This window comes from Camelus bactrianus, chromosome 25 (assembly GCF_048773025.1).
Source record: "Camelus bactrianus isolate YW-2024 breed Bactrian camel chromosome 25, ASM4877302v1, whole genome shotgun sequence".
NCBI lineage: Eukaryota > Metazoa > Chordata > Mammalia > Artiodactyla > Camelidae > Camelus > Camelus bactrianus.
This window is the reverse complement of record NC_133563.1, coordinates 13,224,635-13,250,932: the sequence shown is the minus strand read 5'-3', so window position 1 is coordinate 13,250,932 and position 26,298 is coordinate 13,224,635. Positions and strand designations below refer to the sequence as shown.

Here is a 26,298-nt window from a genome sequence, read left to right as displayed (position 1 = left end):
AGAACAAACATGGTACGAGTAGTTGAAGACGTTTTTATAAACCAATGATATTTTGAGCTGTATTCAGGTAGGCATTGTGCCAAAACTCAATGCTCAAAATAATTTCATTTGAATAGAACACTAAAAAAAAATACCTCAATTAAAAATTTTAAAATCCAAGTATTAGAGGCTCAGAAGGGCTTTTATGATCATGAGGATATCAAATTCCCTAGTTTTTCAAATGGAGGAGTTAGAACTCTGGGAGGGTAAATGACTCAGGTCCAGGACCACACATTTGAACAGGAGTAAATGTGGGAACAGTTTCAAAGTCATCTAATTTTTGAGTCCCCTGTTTCTGCTACTAATGATTATGTGTCTGATCCTAATGTCAGGGGTGGGTCTCTCTATCCTGTGGGTCTGTGTACATCCTACCTATTTCTGACAATTTAACCAAGACATGGAAATTAATATTTCCATCAGTTTCTACAGGAAATCCTATCACAGCCAAAATTTCTTGTTTCGTATAAACTTTGCTGAAAGGTCAGGAGTCATGGGAGGGAGGGGGAGTTAAAGCCCAGTATTAGCAAAGAAAATTGACATCTGGATTAAAGGATAGTTGAATAAACAGAGCTCGAGAGACACACAGAGATTTATCTCCCTGGAGCTGCATGTTTACATTTCAAAGGAGGCTGAAACCCTGAGCTATTTTGTTTGTTTGGCCAAGGGTTATAAAAATTTAGGGACCAGAGAAGATTCATTTACATTAGGGACAAAGATATCTCTCCCTCTGTCCAGAGGGGAGCAGGGCAGCTGTCCAACTCCTTTATAAATGTTCAGATTTATAATTTCAGGCTTCCTGCAGTACAAACCCTGTAAGCAGAGATGACAGGGCCCCTCACTGAGTTGCTGCAGGGACGGAGGGGAGGGGGGCAGTGTGGTTATTGCTGTCGGTAATCATAAGTCTGACGCAGAAACCTCCTGTTTTCTTTCAGGGCGAAATTAATAAATATAGACATTAAAATATATCAATAATGTATTTTCCCCAAGTTAAGATGACTTATTACTGATTATTACTGATTGGCTATTACTTCCTCATTGACCTCTTTCTATTTTCATTCTCCTTCTTTAATGGAAACACAACTATTTAAGAATTTACTAACCAGATTCAGCACTAAGAGCTTTATATGCATCAACTTATTTAATGCTTACAAAAAGCCTATGAAGAAAGTGCTTTTATTCCCATCAAATTGTTGGAAAAAAACTGATCAACAAACTTGACCAACACAACAGGTGAAGAGCAGAGCTAAAACAGCCAGTGAATTGCTAAATTCTAACATGTCTCTTTTGGGTCAGAACCTATGTTATTTCTCCTGCTCTGCACCAAACGCCATTATAATGTCCAAGATAGCAACCTTGACTTATCAAATTCAGAAGCTGCTGGCACGTCTCAAATGCTCTAATCTTAGCAAAATAATCTTACCAATTACTATTTGATGGTATTTGTGTATCTGACAGTATGAAAACTACATGCATGTGTGTAGGAGATAATATCCACACTCTTATCCTTACTCTGAAAGTCTCTAATATCATAGGGACTGAGGGCTGAGAGTTCAGGAGTTTGTTTCAAGAAAGGAACACAAGTCTTAATGATAAATGCTTGGTCCAGGATGATAACTTTGGTCCAAATACTGAAAAGCATTTTACATGTGTTGCCAAGAGAAGAAAACTTCATGCTCCTTAGACTAACCTTGCTCTTCAGGGACCAGAAGTTCCAGCAGTTCCAGCAGCACCTGGAGTCTTGTTACAAAGCAAGGTGGTGAGCCCTGTCTGCATTTTTATAAGATTCTCAATGCACATCACAATTTAAATTTTTAAAATTTTTAATTGAAATGTAATTGATTAACACATTAAAATTAAAGAAGCAATTCTTTAGAACAGTTTTAAGGCTTTAAGGTTTTCCCTCTGAGACCCACTGATGAAAAGTAAAACCAAGCCATCCCCCTGTTCAGGTGCTGCGTCAGAGAACTGCCGCCGTTAGACCCTGAGTCATGTGCTGTCTGCTGCTTATCCTGAAGTTTTCCACAAGTCCCAAAATAAGGCAAGAGAAAGTTCTCAGACAGTGTGATGTGGCATGACTCTGCAATAAATAGTCTGTTTAAAACAGAGTGAATCATAAGTGTGATTTACACTGAGAGGACAGACTCATGAATACTGATTCTGTACTGGAAAAAGATGTTTTCAGATGCGTTGACTTTTCTCCAGATCAGATTAAAACCACTTTGCCTTTAACATCAAAAGGTTTCTGATGTGATACTTGAACATCAATCCAGTTTATCCCATTTTTCTTGACAGATTTTATTATTCCAGTAGATCTAAATCACAGGTGCTGCTCAAAGAACGGAACCAAAGAGAAGCTGCCGCCCCATCTCTTTCGGACAAAGAATGCTCCCCGACCCCTCCTCCCGACAGAGCTTTCACTCCCTGTCCCTAGGATGTCCAGACCCCCATCATGACGACCTTCTTTTGCACGTTTGGTTATAGGAATGGCACAGATTCATTTCTTTCCTAAATAACTACGAGAGGCAAAAAAGGGTCAAATTTACAGGAGTACAGAGCTTGAGAAAACCACAGATTCCCTCCCGTGTCTCTGTCTGTCTTCCCCAGTTTCCTTTGCAGACTGCTGGTCTGGTCCTATCCCGTAAATTCTGGGCAGGATTCTTCTCTTTCTCACTTGCCTCACTCTTAAGAAACTCCTCTGTACTTACATGCTGATGTGGAGGGATTATCTTCATTCTAAACCTGTCTCCTGAGCTCCAGAACTGCAGAGCCAATGGCCTATCTCCACGGGTACCTCAGGCTCAACCGACCCACAGCGGAACTCAATACCCTATTTCAAAAGCTCTCCTCAGAGCATTTTCCATCTTTGGAAATGCTAACTCCATTCACCTAGATGTTCAAACCAGAAACTCCACAGTTATCTTAGAGGCCTCACACAAACCATAAAGTCATTTAAAATTTTTTTTTTTTTTCATTTTCTGGAGTGAGTTCCTTACCCAAGATTTTGTTGATTGCCTCGGTGTTAGCTCTCCTCGTGGACTAAAATTTTCGTTTCAGACTCTTCTTCAGAGGGAGCTTTTGGATTTCACATTTCTCTTTCTCGCTTTCTAGCGCCTTGACTTTCTTCTAGCCATTTTGCTCTTAGCTCTACTTGACCGCTGAGACCTCCTTTCCAGAACAGAGTTCTTACATGGGTGGCTGACACCAGAGGCTGTCAGTGAGGAGAAAAGAGATTTGGATGTGCAATGGAGGGGTGGCTTCTCCCAGGGCCAGCCTCAAAGCCTTCCTCTGTCTCCTCGGATCTCTAAAGGTTACGCTGACCCACACCCTGGGTGGGCAGTAATCACAGCCTTTTCAGGTGCCTCCTTTCATGGTTGGGAATCCCTGCTTAGGTGCTAAATTCAAAGATGTGAGTGGGGCTCTATTCTTGGTATCCTTTTTATTTAAATAAATTTTTCTATTTGAGAATAGTTTTTAGATTTACTGAAAACTTGCTAAGATAGTACAGAGTTCTCATACATCCCCCACCCAGTTTCCCCTATTACTAACATTGTGTATCAATGAATATGATACATTTGTTACAATGAACCAATAGGCATATATTACTATTAACTAAAGTCCATGCTTCATCCAGATTTACTGACATTTACCTAATGTCCTTCTGTTCCAGGACCCTATCCAGGATACCACACTACATTTTGGTGTCTCTTTCATCCCAGACATCCTGCTAGAGCTGAGATCTTGGCTGCCCCTGGCTGTTTCTGGACCAGAACTCAAAGGGACCATGGGTTCCATGCTCCTTTATTGCTGTGTGTTTGTTCCCCCTTTTCTAGCCCATAGAGATTTTTTTTTATTTATACAAGAAGATATATCTTCTTAATTGAAAAATGTTAGTTATTATCTCCCCAAACTTCTAAAACCTGAAATCACAGGACTGATTGGAAAATTGTCCTCTTCTTCATTTCCAGCTGGTCACCAATTCCTCTAGATTTATGTCCATCACTTCTCTGAAATTCTCTCCTCTCATAGTGCCTCTGCCTTAGATTAGGACCTTGTCACTCTTCATTAATATATTTTGATACTTTGCTTTTTATTTAACTTTTACTGTGTGCTTACTCTGAGACAGAATCTATTAAGCAATTTGCACACATTATCTCATATAAACCGTATTACAAACCTGAGTGATACAGGGTAATATTCCCACTTCCCAAAGGAAAATCAAAAGTTCAGACACGTTAAGTGACCTGTCTAAGGTCACAGAGCTATTTAGAATAGCTGTGTGAGTATCCAAAACCAGGTGTCTATAATTCCAGAGCCGAAGCTCTTAAGCAGTGCAACATGATATCTAATTAGCCCTTATGCTGTATATCTAAAAGAATATTGTTCCCAGGTATGTATGTGTGTGTATATATATATATATTTCCCCAACCTATTCTTCATATGATGCACCAAACATCTGTGAAAGTACCTTATTAAGGCACCCTACCAGGCAAAAACCTTTGACAATTCTCAAGGTGTCAAGATTAAGTCCTAAGTCCGTGGTACAGCATACAAGATTCCCTATTTTCTGGCCTTCCATCTTTCTCAACCCTCATCTCCAACTGGCAGCTGTCAACGGTAGTCATTCACATATTAAATGAACGACTAAGCATCCTTAAAACTGCCCACTGAACTGAGATTCAGACAGGCTTATAGAGGGGTGGAGGTGAAAAATAAATGAGAACATGAAGAGAGGGAATTACTATTTATATCCTTCTGTTTCCTATGTAAGTGCCTCTCTTTGGCCATCTCCATCCCATCCCACTCAGCCTACGTTTATTTACAAGAATGTTTCTCATATCACAAAAGATCCGTAATTTGAGAGAATTATTTAAAGCAGGAAGTGAAACTTTACAGCCCCAAACAGCACATCAGATACTCTGTTTCTTTAGAGTCAACATGATTCTGCTGCTTTCGCTATATATTGACTCACTTGAAACAGTGCTTGAAAAAGACCTCAAGGCACTAAAATTACCTAATTGAAAATGAAATTGTTTTGAATTAGTCTATGAGACTCTCAATAAATAGAGTCACAAAGTTCAATTCTCTGTGGGCATCTCTGATATTTTATCTCCAATATACTACTGATGATAATTTCTGCCCCCTTTGGCTCAGAGAACTAGGAGAGGAAATCAATGTCCTTTCTATCAATGCATTAAAATTTAAGCAACAAAATAAAGTCCAAGGATTCTTGAGTGCAAATCCTGGCAAATAAAAACCACTGTGATTCAGCAGGTAGGCAGGCACTAAATTCTTACTGACTTCTCTGTGGTGAACCATCCTCTGTATACTTAATGTCTTAAAACTTAGTGTCCACATGACAGAATGTACCATTAGACTTAAGATTCTAACTTACGAGACAGACTTACCAAATAAATGACCAAACAGATAGAGGAAATGGGATGCTAAGATTTGTTGGCCACAGTTATGCAGACAATATAGGCTTTCTCTCCTAGGACACAGCCATCCAAATTGCTAAAGACCTATTCATATGATATTTTAAAAGTATTTACCTTTGCTACCTTCAAACATAAATGGTAATATGAAATAGGTTAAGCAATAGATCACTTTACTTCAAAGCCATCACATTAATTTCTCTCAGTAGATATTTTTACCTACTAAAAGCCATTAAGCTAATTTGCTGAACACAGTATTTTCTGTATCCTGAAATCATGTTTCCATTAAAAATTCACATAGCGTTTTATTCAGATTGTACTGACACAAAGGCTTTTTATCTCATAGTTTGTCCTGATGATGCAATGTTTGAAATAGTGGTTTTAAAAGAGCTTACTAAAAGCTCGTTTGCATGTAGATGTGCACATGATTTATATCGAATCTATTGCGAATGGTCACTGAAACATTTATAATTGGGTTATTCAAAGTAATTAACTATAGTCAAAGTCCTTTCAAAACCTCTAGCAGAAATAGCAAATAGAAGCATCCCCCTCAATTATGTCTCGCTTTTAACCATTTTTATACTCTTCTAAGTAATATTCTTTGGTCAGAGTTGTGAACATTGAGAAGCCTAAATCTTTCAGGTTTTTTATGTGGGAAAATGTCATTAGACATGAAGTGGAAAGAAATATCACATCTTGAAAAACCAGGAGATCTCAATTGCCTTCTAAAATATATTTTTTTGTTCAGTGTAATTGACATGACATTGGTAGTTTCAGGTGTGCAACATACCAAGGGGACCTCAATAGTTTTACCTCTCAATGTGCGCAAGATCCTAGAAGCTCTTTAAATTGACGCTCTTTAAAAAACAGGAATACTGGGGAAATTTAGACATATTATTTCACTGTTCAAACTGCCATTAATTCTATCCCTGCATGTTTAAAATAAAGTAGGTGTTTCTTAATAATCTGTCCTTTTCTTCCCCTAGCGCTGGCTCGGTGAAACAGAAGGTTCCTATAAACACTGGTGGGTAGAAAGGGCAAGTTTTGATGGCCAGCAGTGCTGAAGGACTTATTTTCATAGCAATTTAGCAAATTTCAAATAAAATCATGATGATTTCTCTACCACAAAGCAGTGACAATTTTAATTATTCTACGACTTTAACCAGTATATCTTGAATTAGGCTGCTTAAAAATCATTACATAAACTGACAGGTATAATTTTTTTTTCTGTTGTAGAAATTCTTTTGGGGTTTAACTTTAATATAAGAAAGAAGCTAATTATTTTGCTCTGAGTGCTTTATACCAGTAGTTATTGATTTCACCTTATCCATATTTTTTATTATTGTCTAATTTTTTTTTATTAAAGTATAGTCATTTTATAATGTTATGTCAATTTCTGGCATCTAGCATAATGTTTCAGTCATATATATACATACATATATTCATTTTCATGTTCTTTTTCATTATAGGTTACTACAAGATATTGAATATACTTCCCTGTGCTGTACAGAAGAAATCTGTTGTTTCTCTAGTTTATATACAGTAGTCAGTATCTGCAAATCTCAATTATTGTTTTTAATAAATTGTAAGTTATGCTGCAACTCACACACCAACACCAGCACCAGTAGCTCAGGGAAACCTCTGGGTATTGACATTTCTTAATCCATTTATCACAGCCATGATTAAGCTGTGTTTCTTGATCCTGGGCTGATTACTTCTGACAGAGAACAATAACAGAATTAGGGCAACAAGGAGCAAGCCAAATGTACAAAATATGGAGCTAATTCTGTAAATTAGAGTTGGCCAGTTTACCTGGCACATTATAAACACTACCAGTCTACAGGGGTATCAAACATAGTTTTCTTCCTCCTGAGTACACCTACTACTGCTTAGTAAAATCTAATTAAAATTATATAAATTTTCAGTAAAAAAAAAAAATCTAATCTCTCTTGAAGAAACAAAGCTTTCATATTTATTCTAGAGTTGAGAAAGAGTTCTGCCTGTGAGTTTCCCTAGGCCTCATGTTTAAAAATGGATTTTAAATGGAACTAAAAAATGACGTGAAATAAAAACCCATTCAAATACTCTAACACATAGACACACAGATACAGGCTCTCATACACTGGATCCCAAGGTCTGCTTATCCCACAAATGAACTTAAGATTGAACTTGGATTTTCTTCAAATTCCACTATCTTAATAAAAATGGCCCTTTTGGGGGGCAGTGGTAATCAGGCTTATTTATTTGTTTATTTTTAGAGGAAGTACTGGGAACTGAACCTAGGACCTCATGCATGCTAAACATGAGCTCTACCATTTGAGCTATACCCTCCCCACAAAATGGCCCATTCTTATGCATTGTGCATCAAAAAGAAAAGGCACTTCTACTTATGTACCAGTCTTTAAAATCTGTGAAAAGCCCAGGTCAATTTAGGGAATTCCAGATTCCATGTATAACAAGGAACCCTCAGCAATGGAATAATTTTCCCTAAACATTCTCATGACCCAGAAAATAGAAGAAGTCATCAAACTGTCAGAAGAAACTTGAATTCAAAATAAAGTTGCTTTTCTCAAGAACATAATTTAATTTGAACCCTCAGAGCAGTTACCAATTTTAGTTTCTGTGCTTATAGACAGTGACCTGTATGCCAAGTTGGTTCTTGTGATTAAATCAGAGAGACTTCCTGCTTTTACATGAAGACTCCTCTAGCTTGGAGAGAAAGTTCTGGCTCAGTGATGACCTAGTTTCATGCTGCAGAATGTGTCGCCTCCAGCAAGATTAGCCTTTTCCTTTTTCACTTCCCCCTCTCTCATTACAGTATTTTCACTTTAGGGTTGATCTTTCTTATTCTTATAATTAAAAAGTCTGGCTTTACAATGAGAGGCATATAAGTTACATCATGATATTTTAAAATGCATGGTGTATAGCAATTAAAAAGCAGTTAAATATGTGTCTTGCTTTTCCCTTTTTAGAGTTTCCAAACTAGTTATTACTGTTTTAATTTTGTCAACTACTCAGAAGAATTCCCAGGGAAGACCTAATTCTGTATGCTTCCTTTTCAATATGTACGCAGCCTGGGATTAGCAAGATTTAAATTTGTATTTAACTGTGTTTCATTAAGTCTGGAATGTTGACGGTATTCAATTCTGAAGGCATGGCAAAGGACAGGATCAGTGGATTTCAGATTTTTACAATTTCACATAAGAGTAAAATTTCAAAAGAATATTTTTGGAACATTTCCTAACTTAATTTTGACAAGCAGGGAGATTTAAAAATAACACATCTTATTAAACAAGTTCTACCCTGATAGATACCCTGCCATCATTTCACAGGAGACAGTACATTTTAACATGAGGAAGCAGAAAAGACAAGAAGAGAGGAGGCAGGGAAGAAGAAAGGAACGAGGAAGGATGAGAGAAAAGAAGGAAAAGATGGTCACTTTAACTGAATAAATATAATTTCATGAAAAACCACCATTCTTTGTTCAATCCATCTGTTTCACCATTAATGGTATGGACTAGAGCTTGGGAAACCTCTCTTGAGATCTCTGTCAATGACCTAATTTCATCTGTGTTTTTGTTTTTGAGAAGAGAACTTGACCCGAAAACATGTAGAAGATAAGCTTATTAGTTATCAGCCTATTGACATTCTTTCCTCGGCTTTGCCACTACTTCCACTGTGACATGAATAAGTCACTCAACTTCCAGAGACTTCCTTCCACATGGCAGCCAGAATCAGTGTCCCCCTCGCCCTTCAGGAATTTTATAAGCATTGATTGAATCCAACAAGTATTTGTCAGTCACCTAAAAAACTGACAACGTGTATGTTAAAATACTTCAAAATCTATTCATGTTGATCACATGTGCGGAAGTTGTAGCCAAGTATGAGGGGAGTTTGGGCTGAATTCTAACACTATTCTAAGCAGAAGGAAACACTTACATAAAGCCCACAGGACATCATAGAGAAGGACACCTTTGGGAAACCACAAGAGCATGGCTGGAATGTGCAGCTGGGGTCTGAGACTAAGCTAGAGAGTAAATGAGGGGGAGCGTGAAAGGTTTACAGAACAAGCACCTTATCTTGTGGGGAATGAGGAAGCAGGGTTTTAGCAGGGGATACGTGAGGAAATCCAGAAGGATCAGGGCAGGAGGGCAGGGATCATGCCGTCTCATGGATGCCACATCTTTAATGCACAACAACAAGCTCCCTACTCTTCACAGAGGGCTTCCAAGTTCCAGGTACTATTATAAGTGCTCCATGTAGACTACTTCATTAACTTCCTCCAACAGCCCTTCCAGGAAGCATTAATTTTATATCCTTTATGAGTGAAGACACTGAGCTTTGAGAGTTTAAGTACCTTGTTTCTGGTCACATAGCTAGCAAGGGGGAATGGGATTCCAACTTCGACATCAGATGTCAGAGGCCAAGTTCCTCACCACTGATCCACCCTGCCTCTGTGAGCCACAGAAAGAGCTCCACAGGCAGCATGGAGTGAATGATCGCCCTTCAGCCTTCCTGCCATTGACCAAAACCATTACGTCCTTTGAGAGCCAATCTTTGTACTTTCCCAGGCAAGTTGACGCCTAAACCACTCTCAAGAGGTCACAGCTGTACTTGAAAAAACACAAACCAAACTTCCCAGTAACACAGACTCAAATTTTTTATCCTCCCCTGATATTTAATTTTAATATTCTTTGCTGCAACTTATCCTTTTCTTGGTAGAAATGAAGAACAGCTGGGCACCTCCTCTTTAAAACAATGCTGGGAAGCTTGAGGACCATTTAATTTCCCTTCAATCATGCTGCAAATATCAATTCCATTAGCCTTTTCATAAACCATCTTTCGGCCAAGGAAAGTAAAAAACAACTCTTTGAAAAAATCTATTATTAATACATCGAATGTCCTGTAATGGAAACCAGCCTAATTGATTTCTCAGAACAAAAGGATGTCCCCTTCCATCCTCTTAAAAAGAAACTGGAACTTGCATTCTCTGCAGGTGCTATGCTAGACACTTTCCCATAGGATGTCTACTTACTCCTCAGAACCTTTTGGATATGCTGTATCCTCACTTCACATAATTTACTTTTCTTAGGCAAAATATAGAAGCTTGAGCTTGCTCTCTTATTTAACTTTGCTGAAAGTTTTCAGTATTTTTCCATCTCCATGTTCAGACTATATGAGAAAATGTCCACATAAACCATGAGAGATTCACAGTCGGCTGTTTGTACCCACGGGTTCCGCATCCACAGATTCAACAAACCAAGATTGATCCAGAAAGTTCCAAAAGAGCAAAACTTGAATTTGCTGTACACCCAGAACAACTTACATAGCATTTACATGATATTCAGTGTTATAAGTAACCTAGAGATGATTTAAAGTATATAGGAGGATGTGCTAGGTTATATGCAAACACTCTGCCATTTTATACAAGGGGCTTGAGCATCCTTGGATTTTGGTCTCCCCAAGGGGCCTAGGAACGAATCTCCATGGATACTGAGGGATGACTGTGTACGTACTATGAAAAGGGGGCATTCAGTTACAGCCCCACACGTTCACTGTGCTGTTTAGACAGACCTCATCTGCACACTTGCATGAAACACGGTACTCACCAATGGTGTAGAACCTCTTCAGTTCACTCCTTCGAGAAGGATGCTTCTGGGAATTTGCTGTGTTGTTCTGTTCTTCTTCAATGATGGGCGTCTTGGGTGCAGGGGGTTTACTGGCTTGTGGCATTTGCTTTCCTGCACCAGCCAAAGGGTTGAACCCTGGAGCAGTAATATCCACAGACTGGGACTTTTTCTTCAACCTACAAATGAAAAAGACCACATGCTGTAATTACTCACTCCAGAGAGAGACACATTGTTTTCATGTTTCTCTCTATCATAATTTTTTTTTCAACAGCTGAGTTATATTTGGCCCTGAAATAGGACAAAGTTTATTCAGAAATTATAGACTTTCCCTACAGTATTTTAAATTCTTCAAATACTTTTGGAACTAATGGGGAACAAAATTTTCTTCTGTTTTATCTTTTTGAAAGGTTTCACTAAAATACACTAAAATATAAAGTGATAAACGACTTTCATTTTTCAAATAGCAAACTAAAATGTGGTGTCAGACACATTTTAAGATAATGCATTTTGCAGTTGGTTTTAGTTCTGAAAAGAGTATTTTTTAATTCTATAGTAAAATGTTAGCCAGAAATAAATAATTGCAACCCAAACAATAATAATGAAATGCTTATCTGTATAAGTAGAGGCTGCCAGTGCTTTTCAGTTTAATCAGTAACAGCATCTCAGCTGGAAAAATTATAGTTTATACTGTTTCTCCAGATACTCTCAATGGCAATAAATGTATTGCTTACTTCTACATTTTAGAGAGCTGACATCAGGCCTAACATGGAGAGCAAAAGGTTATCCATAAAACATTTTCCCCACTCATGCATGAGAACATGTCTCTTTGTGTAAAAATAATCAGTAAGTGATAGGAGTTAAATTCATACAACTTCTAGCTACACAGCTTGATATTTGTCACATAACTGAACCCTAAGCCCTGCTTACTTTTGGCCCTTGGTACTTCTGGAGGCCAACATTAAGTGCCATTTTTCAAATCTTAACTCCCTATGGAAAACAAATTGGCAGTTTTCTTTATCAGTTACGGTAATCCTACCTACACAGTTGCAATTTCCTAAAAGTCTTCACACATCTTCACACCTCCAGGCTTTACTTCAGCCTCCAGTTTCTGACCCCCTGTCAGACCCTGCTCGTGCTTCTAGGCTCAGTTTAGATGGGGCCTCCTCTGGGAAGCTTTCTATGACACGGCCCTTGGTAGCCTCCCACCATTCTGCATAGAGGGTTATTCATCATTAAATCTCAATAAGCTTCTATTAAATTGAATTTACCAGAGCAAAAGCTTTGTTAAAGGAATCAAATATATCAATCAGTAAAAGAGACTTTAATGAAAGTAGTGTTTACTAAATTTTAGTCATTTAATTATCACCTACATGATATCTGCCATATTCACATACCATTTATATTATCTACTTACTATTCATGAAAATTGACTCACTTTATCCAAATTGCCAATGAATATATTAACAAGTGCTCAACAGCACTAGTCTTGAGAAATGCAAATTAAGATCACACTGCACTCAGGGGGAGGGTATAGCTCAGTGGTATAGTATGCACTTAGCATGCACAAGGTCCTGGGGTCAATCCCCAGTGCCTCCATTAAAAAAATAATAATAATAATAAATAAATAAATAGACCTAGTTACCCCCCCCAAAAGAGACAAAAAAAATTTTTTTAATAAAAATTAAATTAAAAAAAGATCACATTTCACTCAGAGCCCCCAGAATGGCTAAAATGTCAAAGACATGATATAAAGTGTGGTGATGAGAAGCAATGGGAATTCTGGGACACTGTTGATGGGACCACTTTGCGCAAATACCTGGAATTATCTGCTTAGCTGAAGGCAATGCATCTTTTGACTCAGTATTTATCCTGCACATATACAGACATGTTCACTAAAAAATCCAGTCAAGAATATTCACAGAAGCACTATTTGTAATACACAAATATCGAAAACAACCCAAATGTCTCACCAACAGTAGAAATGGGTAAATGAGTTGTGATACTGCTTATAAAATGGAGTTTTTATACGGCAGTGGAAGTGAACAAACTACAATACTTGCAACAACATGAATGGTTTTCATAAAAATAATGTTGAACAAAAGAAGACAGATACAAAAAAGAACACAGTGCATGATTCCATTCATATAAAGTTCAGATAGAAGCAACACTATCTATGATATTAGAAGTGTGGGTAGGATGACTGTTGGGGAGTTATTACATCAATAGAGACAGAAAGGGCTTTCGGGGATTCTGGTACTGTTTTGTTTCTTGATCTGGGTTCTGGGTACCAGTATGTATTTACTTTATGAAAATCTAATGATCTATTGTTTTTGCATTTTTCCTGAGTATATGGTATATTCCAATAAAAAGTTTCCATCCAAAATGGACTGAATTTTTAACTTATTCACTTACAGTGAAGATTATATATAGTTACTGAATGGCTACTTGCCACAGAAAGGTGACAGTAAAAAGAAACAGAATGAAGTTCTTGGCCCCCAGCAGCCTCCCAAAGGTGGCCCTTGAGTGTCAATCCAAGAAGGGATGCTTTCCTCACTGGAGATGGCTGTTTCCCACCCCCAATTCCCTGCTTTTCATGAACTGAAAGGACTATTCATCCATTCCTCAGATGGTGGCTCTGAACCAGGTACTATTCTGGGCACCAGGGATACACAGTAAACAAAAGAGGCAAAACACCTGCCATAGTGGAATCCTCATTCTTATGGACGAAAACAAGTCATAAGCAAATGAATCAACCAATATTTAACAAATCAGGTGGCAAAAAGTGCCAGGGGTTAAAATGAAGCAGAAGAAAAGGGCTAGAGAGTAGAGGTGTACCCACGTACTCCTTTATATAAGGAGAGCCAAGGTAGGGCTCTCAGACCATCGGACTTTTGAGAAGAGACCTGAAAGCAGGAACTGTGAGCACTTTTGGAGAGCAGCATTCTAACAAGTGAAGAACTTGTTTTTTTGTGTTAGAGGAACAAAGTGGCTGGAGTAGAGAAAGGAAGGAAGACTGAAGCAGGAAATGAGGTCAACAAAATGGTGCTTGGGGGCTGGGGAAAGAGGACAGGTTACATACAGCTTCAAGGTCATTAAACACTGACCATTAAAGGCCAATGGAGGATTTGAGCAAATGAGGCATGGCATGATGACTGTATTTTAAAAGAATCATTCTGGTTGAAATCAGGTTGAAGAATGTATCTCCAAGTTAAGCAAATGATATGCAATGTCCTTCAAGGAGTAGCCACCAAAATCAACTAGCGTACCACCTACTTGAGGAAACATGGATTGACTTAGTACGGGGTTATCTACTTCTTATTAATGCCTTGATCTTCCCATAATATCATCCTTGTCCTAGTTTGGAGTTTGTAGACTGGAGCCAAAAGTTATAGTAGTACTAAACTCAGCTAAAGAAGGTATTAAGATTAATAAGTTAAGAAACAAGTTGGAGGTGGTTGAGGCAACAAAGTTAATTTGTTCCAATGTGGCTTTCCAGAAAAGGACGCTTAGACACAGAAAGACTCAGACTACACTAAAAATATTATATTGAACCCTACAAATGCTAAGAAATCACCAATATTTGATCATTTTCTACTATAAAAATGCTAATTTTCTATAGCTCATCTTATAAACTTTATTTCAAAATTAAATTTGAGTTTCAATATCAAGCTTTTCTTCTTCTTCTTCTTTTTTTTTTTTTGTGGGGGGATGTGCAGAGGAATAGGGATTGAAAAGAAAGGTACTACATTTAACTGAAAGAAATCTAACTGCTCTCCAGGTCTCAGCAAAGATTATCTTCCAAATGCAAACATGAAAAATTTTATCTCAAATTCACATAGATTATTTTATCACCAGGAACTGTTTATGTTTTCTGTTGGTCTGCTGTAGAATGGATCAGAGTTACTAGACTTAAGCCTCACAATGGAGAACATCAGCAATGGCGACTTCTGTTTGATAAAGTGCTAGATACTATAATTAACGAAGTTCTCCATCACTGTAAACATCTAACGGTCCCCTAACTCCTTTCACAGCCTTCTTGGAATGAGCAAAGGACGTAGCTCTGGGCTCCAAAGGCCAAAGGCAAGCAGTCAATTTTCCCTCTTCTTTTTGTCCTTCCCCACCAGACACTCTCCCCAGTCAGGACTTGAAGGGTATCATATTTCCATTGTTACTGCTGGAGTCTGGAACACTGCTAGTAGGTTTGTGGGCTTGCTTAAGAAAAGACTTCATGTTGCATGTTCTTCGGAAGCAGAACCGTATGGGTAACTGAATTACTCCTCTAAAGAGTCTGAACGTGACTACTGTGGTTGACAATGAAACCTGTTAAATGCTACTTCAATTTCCACGCTTCATGAAAGGGAAATATTTCTAAATTTTTAACAATGTTCTTAGTTAAGTGTGCTAAACAAATGTAAATATAGCATAATAGACTCTGCAGGTGTACATGAGAAAAAACACCCACTGATGATAAATGAAACAGTGCAAATGGAGACAAAAAATTATCTCTTAACAGGCACTGAAAGGATCTGGGTTTAATGTGCTTTGCATCTCCAAAGGGAAAGAAGTGTCAATGTCTTAGATGGGGAAAAGGAAATAAATCAAAGGAGCCATCCCTCTTGGCCTGGCTCCAACAGGCAGACCATCTGATGCTTCATCATCTTTGCCTTTTCTCGCCCCTCTATTCTTGAACAACAAAGAACTATTCCTACTGCTCCTCACAGGTATTGAAATACTGCCTTTCAGCATAGCAACAACGTTGGACACTTGTCTGAGACTCAGTCTCCTCATCTATAAAGTAAGGATACAACATCCCCAAAAGGTTCTGAGGAGTAGGTAAACATCCTATGGGAAAATGTCTAGCATAGCACCTGCAGAGAATGCAAGTTCCAGTCTCATTATAAGAGGATGGAATGGGACATCATTTTGTTCTTCGGAATTCTACGGATGCTGAGGAAACTGCATCCATTTCTTAGGATCTTTCCCTGCTGCACTACTTAAGCTAAACATTGAGCTTACAGGAGGCTGCACTGCATTTCACAAAATGCAGTGGGGGTTTAACTTATTCTGGAGCATGGGTTTTATTGAAGGAGTGGAAGATGACAAGAGGACAAGCTAAATGGGAGTCCTCTGTGTGGTGTGCAATATGGTATTTGTCCCATGAGAGTCCTCAGATCTTTTGGAAAACAACTGAATCCACTGGAAAGTTCGCTTGAGTGTATATATATTTTTAATCTGTGTAGAGTTGACCTAAACTAGAAACCTCCACAGAGGTGACAGACCAGGGAATCAGGAGGAAGCAAGGACGAGAATTGGAAAGGAAGTGTGAGGAAGGCTTTTGACTTTCCCACTCTGTGAAAATAGGGTTCGTGATGATTTCAACCAGTTCTCCAAGGAGCAGAAGCAGCCCTGTAGGCAGATGATGAAATGTGAAGTCACAGGGACTAGAGGAAAAAAGGAATGGCAGAAAACTTCCAATACCGACCAACGTAAACTGAATTATTCTCATAGTAATCAGCTAGATTTTATTCTTGCATAACTTATTTCAACTTTACTGGGAACATAAGAAAATCGTCCACTCATTTTCAAAATAACTGAGTGGAATGCACACACCTTTTGGCTCAAAGGACGTAATAGACATCCTGGAGCCCGGAACGTGCCAACAGTAAGTGAATGTGGCTTTAAGTTGCTCAGCACACAGGACTTCTCCCCAGGATGCAGGTCAATCCTCTATCTCAATAGCTTTCACCATGGAGAAGCTTCTCTAAACGTTCTCTTCACATTTAGCCCTTTATTACTATGATCTATTATTTGTCATTCTCTTTCGGTCTTACTTCCCCATTTCCTCTCACTATGTGGGGTTTTCACCTTCTCACTATCTCCACCCTTCAATCATCTTCCCTTCAAGTCATAACCAAGTATTGCTTTTCATCTTTCTTTGTCATGCTTTGCATCTTTTAATAGTTTTGTTAATTTGTCTGAATACTTCATGACAGAACTCTACATTAATACTTTATGTATTTAAGTTGTACAACTTAAGTACCTAAGAAAAACATATTTTCACTTAACTTGAGTTCTTAACTGGAATTACTTCTTCCATCAAGTGGAATTTAAATTGTACATTCACTATAACTAACTGGATATATTCCTGAGCTCTCTAGCCAACTGGGAAAGAAAAAAGAATCTTCTATTACCAACTTACCAAGTAGCATTAGGATGCCCATGGCAATAGAAGCAACAGTTGGGAAGTCTACTCTAGTATAATGGGAATATCCCCTAGGCCATAGGAAAAGTTTGGTTGGGAGGTTAAAAATAGGGAAGTTAGAATCCAACTAGGATATTCTGACCAAAAAGCCACCGTTTAGAATTAAGAGACAAGAGACAAATTTCAGCTCTGACACACATCAGCCAGTGACTTTGGACAAGAACTTAGTCTGTCTGGGTTTTCTTATCCATAATGGTGGTATTCATGATTTGCCTACTTGACCCAAGGAAGTAAAATGTGTTAATTTCAATGATAGCACTTTGTAAGATGGACAGAACTCTACAGTACCAGTAGTGGCCAAACAAATTCACCCTGTGACCTCACTCATTTGTTGTATACTTACACAAATGTACACACACAGACGTGGATGCATGTAAATGGCTGTGCCCCACCGAAGACTCAACACTTGTGGTCCTTTCCAGTAATTTCCAATGAGAAGACCATCTGAGATTTGCACAACTCATTTCTGTTAGCAAAGCTGTCTCCCTGCTTCCTAAAAGAGCTAATGTAAGGATTTTTTTCTTTAAGTAGTAAACCTGCTGAGAATGCAGATTTTCCAAGTTGAGTACTGTGGTGCTGCAAAAATCTCGTCACTCAAAAAGAGCTTTTGAAAGCAGATGCCTAAAAAACTTTCACATTGCAAAATTAAGGGCTTTTGTTACCCGCTCCTGTACAGTTTGACTAAAAATCAGCAGCTAAAAACAAACCACAAAACCAGCAAAAAACAAGCTTATTCAGAAGTCCAACCAGAAGAAATGACAGATTGGAAGACTACATATTAAAACAAGAAAACAATCCCTCAGGATATAGAATATGTCAATTACAGTCTGCTCTATAATTGCCATGGCCAATCTACTCTTTGCACCCCCAAACATAAGAATTAGGACAGAAAATATCATTAACATGGGATCAGGAATTTCACAGTCTTGTTTTACAATTCCAAACCAATGCAAAACGTCTCAACGGAAGTATCCTTTGGGAGTGCAAATTGGTATGGGAACAGTTAATGGGACACAAAAATTACAGACACTTTGTTATAATAGGGTATGTTTCTAGCCCTGCATTCATTCTAAGAGATTTATGCTTTCCTATCTTGGAGATTCAGAGGACAGAAAATTCAAGAAGTGAGCCACAGGTGCAGTGACATGTAGAAATGGTTTGCTAGAAATTTTCTTGTTAAATGCAATTGAATTCAACTCAGTGAAGGACAAGGCTGGTATATCAATCATATAGAAGCATACATGTATTCATTGCCATCATTCCTAATTTTATAATAAGAATAGTAGAAATTAAATCCAAAACCAGTCTGCCTCTACAGAGTTCAATAAACCCTAAAAGGTTAGCATTTCTTACTGACCTTTCATGAAAAAGATATCTGAGTCCTCCAAGTTTGCCAGCTAGTTTATTTATAGCCCTGTGCTTAGACCAGCTCAGAGAAAAGAGGTAGGAGAGAAGCATTTTTTAATCAGGAGTCCTCACCACCAGATCAACTGAATTTCTACATTCACAGAAATTCAGTCTGCGCATCAATTCATTTCTAGGACTTAGCATAGTTCTTGCCATATAGAAGGCACGTAATAAATAAATTGGTACATGAATGAATGGTTTCATCATAGGACAAAGCCACAAGAAATAATACAAAAAATGCAAGCAAGTTCACATATAAAATCTATGAAGATAAACTGAGAGAGTAAGTAACTTTGGACAGTTTGGGAGCAGAAAGAATAATCAATGTAGTATATTCATATAACATAGGGTCCACCCCACCTGATCATGGGAAGGTTTTCGAGCTTAGATAGACAAAGGAAATTGCCCTCCTCCATTACCAATAGTATGACAAATCAGAATAATATTTCACTTCTTTTTCCACTAAATCTAGCTTTTTAATTTCTAAAGAAACACTCTATAGTCTTGATAAATCGACACCTTTATGTAAAACATTTCAGTGATGGCGTGGAGAACTGAAAGACCAAGGACCCTGGAATCAAAATCTGGGGTCAAGTTCGGGATGCACCACTTTTAAGTCCTCTAATATTAGATACTTTTTTGATGGGTAAGTTCTAATTTATATTTTTTGAGCACTCATAAAGAATTCTGTATATTATCTTTCTACTATAAAATTTCAAAACACTTATCAATAGTAGTAGAATTTTTTATGAGTTTCCCCTTCCACGTGCTCTCCAATTATACCACTATAATGCAAGCATTCACTTTGAAATTACACAAATTTCCAATTTATTTCGGTTTTTTGCCTTGGAACTTCAAAGCCTTTCAACTGGAAAATCCCGAAAGTAGAAACACATTATGCAAATTCAAAGATTAGGGCTTGAAGGATTTGGAAGTCAAATTTTTGTATATGTTGAACAGTCTTTTGCAATAACTCAGAAAGATGGAATTTAATTGTATTACCTTTGATGAAATGATTTGTCACATGCTATTGCCACATCGACTGTATTCTGTTTATTCATTTTAGGAAGATGGAATCAGAATAAATAAGACTATTTTAAGATGTTAGGCTTCTATCCAACATTGCTGATTAAAGGAATCTATTTTTAACATGGCCTATTACAAACTATCTGTATAAAGCATATGGACTAGTTGATTAAAATGTAGTTTTGCTTATGCACAACATAAGGTATCTCCAGACTTAATCAAGATAGCTTCTGCAGGTAATAATAATCTGGGCCACAGTCCAATGGTTTATAGTTAAAATGCCAATGTAGCACAACAATCTTCCATCTCAATTTCCCCAAATGAATACATGAGAAATAAAAAAGAAATAATAAAACATAGGTTTCTTTACATATTAATTCAGAAACTTGACGGAAAACATCACTCTAATTCATTGTTTCTTTACTTCTTTAAACCACCCCAACCTATTGATGAATATAACAAATCCTTAAGTCATCCTAAATGTTTTCAAGTGAAAATAATGCTTTGTGTTTTTTATATTTAAGATTGCATTATTGATTGTATTTTTGATTTACAAGGTTTTTTTTTGAAAACCACATAGATTCTAACTAGCTACCCGAGATAGAGCATGCCATGTCCTCTCTCCCAATGTGAGGATCTCTGGGGGATCTGTTACATTTTTTTTCTGTTCTAATAACACTGATTCAACACATGAAGGCTAGGTAGTGTGCCCCCAACCAATGAAGTTGGATTTTAAACTTTCTTCAGACAAACATACTATACAATATTTAAAATTACATTAAAGAGGTCATTGTCTTCCTTCCAATGGCAACTCTATAAACCTACATTTATCTTTCCCCATTATTTAAAAACACTTCCTATTACAGAAAAGGGTATGGTCCTCCTCTTGTTAAAGCTAATCTCTCCATGTGTTCTCTGAATCCAACTCCATCCTCTCTCTATTCTTGAGGTATTAAGATGTTAACTACTCGCTTCCCTCTGGAAATCTTGAACCAATTGAGGAATAAGGACAGGAGTCAGGGACCCCAACACAAGCTGGCAGCTTGGAGAAGCAGTATCCTGCTAAGGCTGCCCCATGTTCAGAGAACATCACAAGGATGCTGTGGGCTCAGGTCCCGAAGAGAGAAGGCAGAGGATGTGGGGTCACACATCTGAAGTCCCTTCCACAGCCTGAGAGGTCACTCTTCTTCCTTTGGGGAGGCACAGATGTAGAGAGCCAAAAGTCTCCTCCAAATCCCTCAGAAAGGAAAGACGTTTCTATTTTACATGCAAAAGGAAGGGATGCAGGCAAGGGAGACAATATTCCTGCTCCTTCGCTCCTTCGCTTTCACAACTTACTCCTAGGTTATCTGCTTTCCATCCTGGTCATGAATCGCTCCCTCTTTGCTAAACCATTCCTTCTGGCACTCAACCAGGTGCTAACATCTCCCCTCCCTTCAGGAAGACCACCCCCCCACCTTTTTTTCCCCCTAAGGCTACCATCCCATTTCTCGATTTCCCTTCTCAGTTTCACAGCACTTGGCTTCATGTCTTCATCAATGCACAATCCTCTCAGACCTGCCTTGCACCCACCATTCTCACAAAGCAACTCATTTAGGTTCTCCATCACGTCATGCAGTCAAAAGTTACCTGTTTTGGTTTTCACCTCTCTTAACCTTTTAGTTGCAGGATGCATTGATGGAGGCGGATGGTTCAAAGGGTAAGGCCATGGACCCAAACTTGGCTCCTTATCACAGCATCTTGGGCAAATTATTTAATCTTTCTACAGTTTCCACATTTGTAAAATGAGTTGAATTACCTTGAAGAGTTATTAAAAATATAACATCACCCATATAAATATTCAGCATGATGTGCACTGGTACATAAGTGTTCAACTTTTTTTTTAATGGCCCCTCTATCCTGAAACATTCTAGCTTAGAGTCCCTGACAAACAATTACTCTAATATTCCTTTTTCCACTTATTCCTTATTCCTTAAAAAGTTCTTTTTTCCCTTTCAGCACTAAATTCTGGAATACCCAGGGGCCTTACAGAGCCGGGCCTCCTCTGTCTATGTTCTGTATCTCCCTAAATGTTCTCATCTGTTCCCTTGGGGTGAAATATTTATATGCTGAAAACTCCCATACATAGACCTCCAGCCCACACTTTCCCCAGAAGAGCAAACTTAAATATACAACTAGTTACTTGGCCTTATCCATTACCTGTGGCCCATCTTAAACTCAACAGGTCCCTAAACAATTTCTTGATTCCCAAACTCCACCCCTAATCTTCCTTTCTGTTTTATCTCTGTAAATGGCACCAACACCCAGAGTTACTCAAACTAGAAAACTGGAAGTTATATTTGATCCCTTCCTTTGCAACACTCTCCACTTCTAATTCATGAACCATTTCTCTCTATTCTGCCTTCAAATTATACTTTAAATCTCTCCACTCTTCATCTCCACTACCACCTCCTCAGTTATCAGCCCTCTGGATCAATGCCAAAGCCTCTATATTGGTCTCCCCATTAGACTTTTCTCTCCTCCTACCCTATTCTTACAGCGGCCATAACAAGCATTTTCAGCCTAAAGAAGATGGTGTTCTCCTGCTTCAAAGAATTAAATGGCTCCCTACTGTGACCTGAGGAATTTCTAAACTTCTTTCCATGCTCCATAAGGCCCTGTACATCTCCGTCTCTTCTTGATCACATGCTAGTCACCTTGATGTCCTTCAAGGCTCTCAAACATGCCAAGCTCTTTCCTTCCCCGGGGCCTTTGCATATGCTATCCCTGTTGACTGAAATGCTCTTTGAGTTGCTGGTTGCTTCTCATTTTTTAAGTGTCCTCAGGAAAACCATCCCCCATGATTCTAAGTCAGTTGTCTCTGACCTCCTACCTCCTAGCCCCACACAAGCTCAGGTTGTTCTTTAGGGCTCCGCTCACCTGCATCTCATGGTACTTATCACAAAGTCTAATGATACGTTTGTTTATGTTTACTTTTCTCTGTTCTGTCTCCCTCACTTTGCTGTTCGCTCTAGTGGAGCTGGAAGCCCATGCCCTTTATCCACCTACCAAGGGCCCTGCACAGTCTGTGCACACCAAGAATATTTACCCCATGAGTAAGAATCAATGAATAAATGAATAAATGATCCCTCTGCATAGATTTCCAGACATGTCTTTACTCAGTAGACTCACAGGGCATGAGGTTATGTTTACTCTCTCCATCTTCTTTCATTTTTAGTTTGGCTCAGTCACAATGTCCCAAATCTTTCTCAAGAAATTACTGTCACATCTTTGTGGTTAGAAAACCACAATAGTCATAACAGTTATGTGAAAACAGAGCAGTCTCCCGACCTATGAGCTGGACTAATTTTGAAAGCTGAAAATGATGGTTGAATACATCATCTCAGAAACAGGCCTGGGCTCGAAGACCCTTTTAAATATCTGTTGACATACTGGTGTTTTACTAATGGGCATTTCACTCCCATATTTTCCAGGCCTCATACTTCTGCAGATGGTAAATTACATTAGGAGGAAAATCAAATGGAGATTGAATGCAGAGAAGCAAAATATTACATATTAAAGCCAGGGAAAAAAGGGCAGTAGAAAAAATATATCCATATATATGTTAATTCCCAATTACATTAAGGACTGACAGAAATTCCTACATAACTCTATTTAAAATAGTATATTCATCAATCATCATTAAACTCACTCATCATTAGAGAATAAGAAATAAAATCAGATGATGGCAAAATGTAGCAATCTATATTTAACTGTAGATTGGAGAACCCTTAAAATCTGCAGGGAAGCTGAGTTCAACCACTTAATTTCACAGTGGCATTAATGGAACTAATATTTCTGAAGCTCATGCTATATATTACGTAAATCACCAATTACTGCCTTTAATCTATACGCCATAAGCTACTTAAGGTCAGGGATTGTCGTATTTATATTTGAACTGCCAGTGCCCTGTACCCTGCCAGGCACACTAGCCACCATTAAAGGCTTGATTTCACCTAAGGATAAACTGAATAACCAGGTAAGTACAAATGCCCCAGGAAAGACTGCCTTGGAGCCTTCTTACGACCCTGGTAATGGCAGTACGGGACTGATCTGGGACCCTTTTCAGACCAGTGTTCTTGACCAGATTCTGCCATTACTAGGAATAAACCTGGCTCAATACACTTCCCCTGCACCTCCTCGTTCTTATCTGTACAGTGCTGATAACCACCCCCACGACAAGTGCCTCACAAGTTTACACGTCGTTGTGTTCCCCCAGCATCTGGTGACTCCCTCTGCATTTGAGGCACTATGGTACCAGTCCCCAGGGATCTCACTCGCCGGCATCAGCACTCTGCATTTTGTTAGGTACTTAAAGCCAACTCTCTCTTGTCAGATGGGATATTGGATGAGTTTTTTGCAGTCCATTCCTAACTGGAGATCCCTCATCTGCAGTTTCCTCTTTTTGAGTGAACGCAACTCTTCCCACTGGTCACGAATAGCTCCTTCCCCAGTCCCTGTGTACACTACCATGTTATTTCTGCTGGGGTTGCCTCCCTCCCACAGGCAGCCCTTTGGACAAGATGTAAGACTCTTTGAGGCCAGTCTTTCTCTCATATGGTCCCATCTTGCCAACAAGAAACAAGGATTCCTTCTCCTGTCGGTTTCAGTACATCCATGATGCTCTTTGCATCCCCTTGTCAGATTCTCCCTACTCTTTGATTCCTCACTGTTGAGTCAGTCTAGTCCACTGGTTCCTCAAGCTTTCTGGGTTGTCCCAGTGAGGGCGCCTGCACAGAGTTACCGTGAGGTTGGGGGCTGGGATAGGACAAGCTTCCCAGAATGCCAGCAGCTCTCTCTAAAAATCCTGTTCTCATCTCCAAACTGTTATACTGGCTGGTGGTGGGTGGTCAACTAAGAGTCAGAAAATCAATCCCTGACCATCAGCTTTTCAAATCCCGATCTGGTGGTCTCACCCCTCATTTTGAAATGTGCTAGTGACAGGTGTCTTCTCAGTTCCCACCAAAACAGAGAAAATGTCTAATTTTAACATCCTACTATAGACATAGTGTACCTTTAACCTTTCGTAAGGTCACTGCTCTCTTGCTAAGGTAGGGTGGGAACTGCCAAAGAAGGTGGTGACAGAATGGAGACACCCGTCCAGTTCAGGGACATTTCTAGTTAAATAGCATTTATATATATATGGATATATATATATATTTATATATATATATTCAATATATTCATTAAAGGCTTATTGAGCCTAATGCACTATGCTAAGTGCTGGGGACATAAAGACAAAAAGAAAATGGTTGTTTTCCTTCAGAAAATGAAAGGGGATGGATTTGCAAAACAAAATTATAGAAAATGCTAAGTACTCTGGTTGCAAGAGGGTAATCCCACCTCAATTTAGGATTTACTGGTAAGTCTTAATAGTCATCAGAATTTATTTCTGATGATCTTTCACTCAACTTTAAGAAATTAGGTTCAAGTATTTGTGAACTGTCTGCCATTGCTATTGGGAATAATCAGAATAAGAGAATAGTAAGGTTAGGATTAGGGGAAAAAGAGGTAAAAGTAGATCAGAAGACAGGGACAGGATGAAGGCTTTTTGTATTTTGTTTTCTATCAAGAAGCATTAGACCAAAATGAGACAGTCAAGTTCTACTTTATAGAAATGCTTTAAAAATAAAGAAAAAGTTGCTACCTATTACCAACATGTTACAAAATAGAAAACATATGACACCCAAAATGGCAAGATTCACCTAATTTCAGAATAAAGAGCAGATCTCTGAGCTGAACAAATTTATCTTTATCAAAAACTGAGGGCATCACCATCCTGGTTCTTATTTTCCCGGGGACAGGGAAAACCAGGTGGGCGGGGACGGCACACAGGCACCTGAACACCACTGCCGAGATGACCTCACCTTCTGCAGGCAATGCACTTCCTCTGCCGAGAACCCCTTTATTCAGATCTGCTCCACTCTCTCTCTGCTTCTCTATGCCTTACAGCACAGGGGCAGATTTTCATACAAATTTCTAAGCCTTGTGCTCAGGACCAGCTACATAATTTGTGGTTCCCTGGGCAAAATGAAAGTGCAGGGTTCCTCGTTTAAAAATGTATTAAGAATTTAAGATCGAGACAGCAGAGCATAAAACCAAGCGCGAAAACCCTTTAAGCACAAGGCCCCACACAGCTGTGCCGGCTGCACATCTGGGAAGCTGGATCTGCTCGTGTTACCCAACACCAGCCCCCACATGGATTTCCCAAAGCATAGCTTCTTATAAATGATGCTTCAGCACCCAGGAATTATGTAGAAGGGAACATTTCTAGAATGACAGTCCAGATTGATGAAGCCTTTCTTATTCAGTAAACCGAATCTTGCAGGTCAGAGCTCAACCCCAAAGTACTGTAGATTATGAATTTAAATATTGCCTTAACCTCCTGGCTGTAGAAATGTCTTTAGTCAATTGTGTCTGTGAGTTTATATTGGAACTTAAGAAGAATATTCTACATGTATGC

At 38.7% G+C, this 26,298-nt stretch overlaps 1 protein-coding gene across 3 annotated transcripts in view; it reads right to left on the bottom strand.

Moving 5' to 3' along the window:
• The window catches only part of OXR1 (oxidation resistance 1), a 380,568-nt gene that overhangs the window by 178,303 nt on the left and 175,967 nt on the right, over positions 1 to 26,298 (bottom strand). For all 3 annotated transcript variants that reach the window (XM_074352622.1, XM_074352619.1, XM_074352620.1), the window contains exon 3: positions 11,081 to 11,277. In XM_074352622.1, the coding sequence (XP_074208723.1) occupies positions 11,081 to 11,277 (197 nt within the window). The remainder of the gene's footprint in view (positions 1 to 11,080; positions 11,278 to 26,298) is intronic.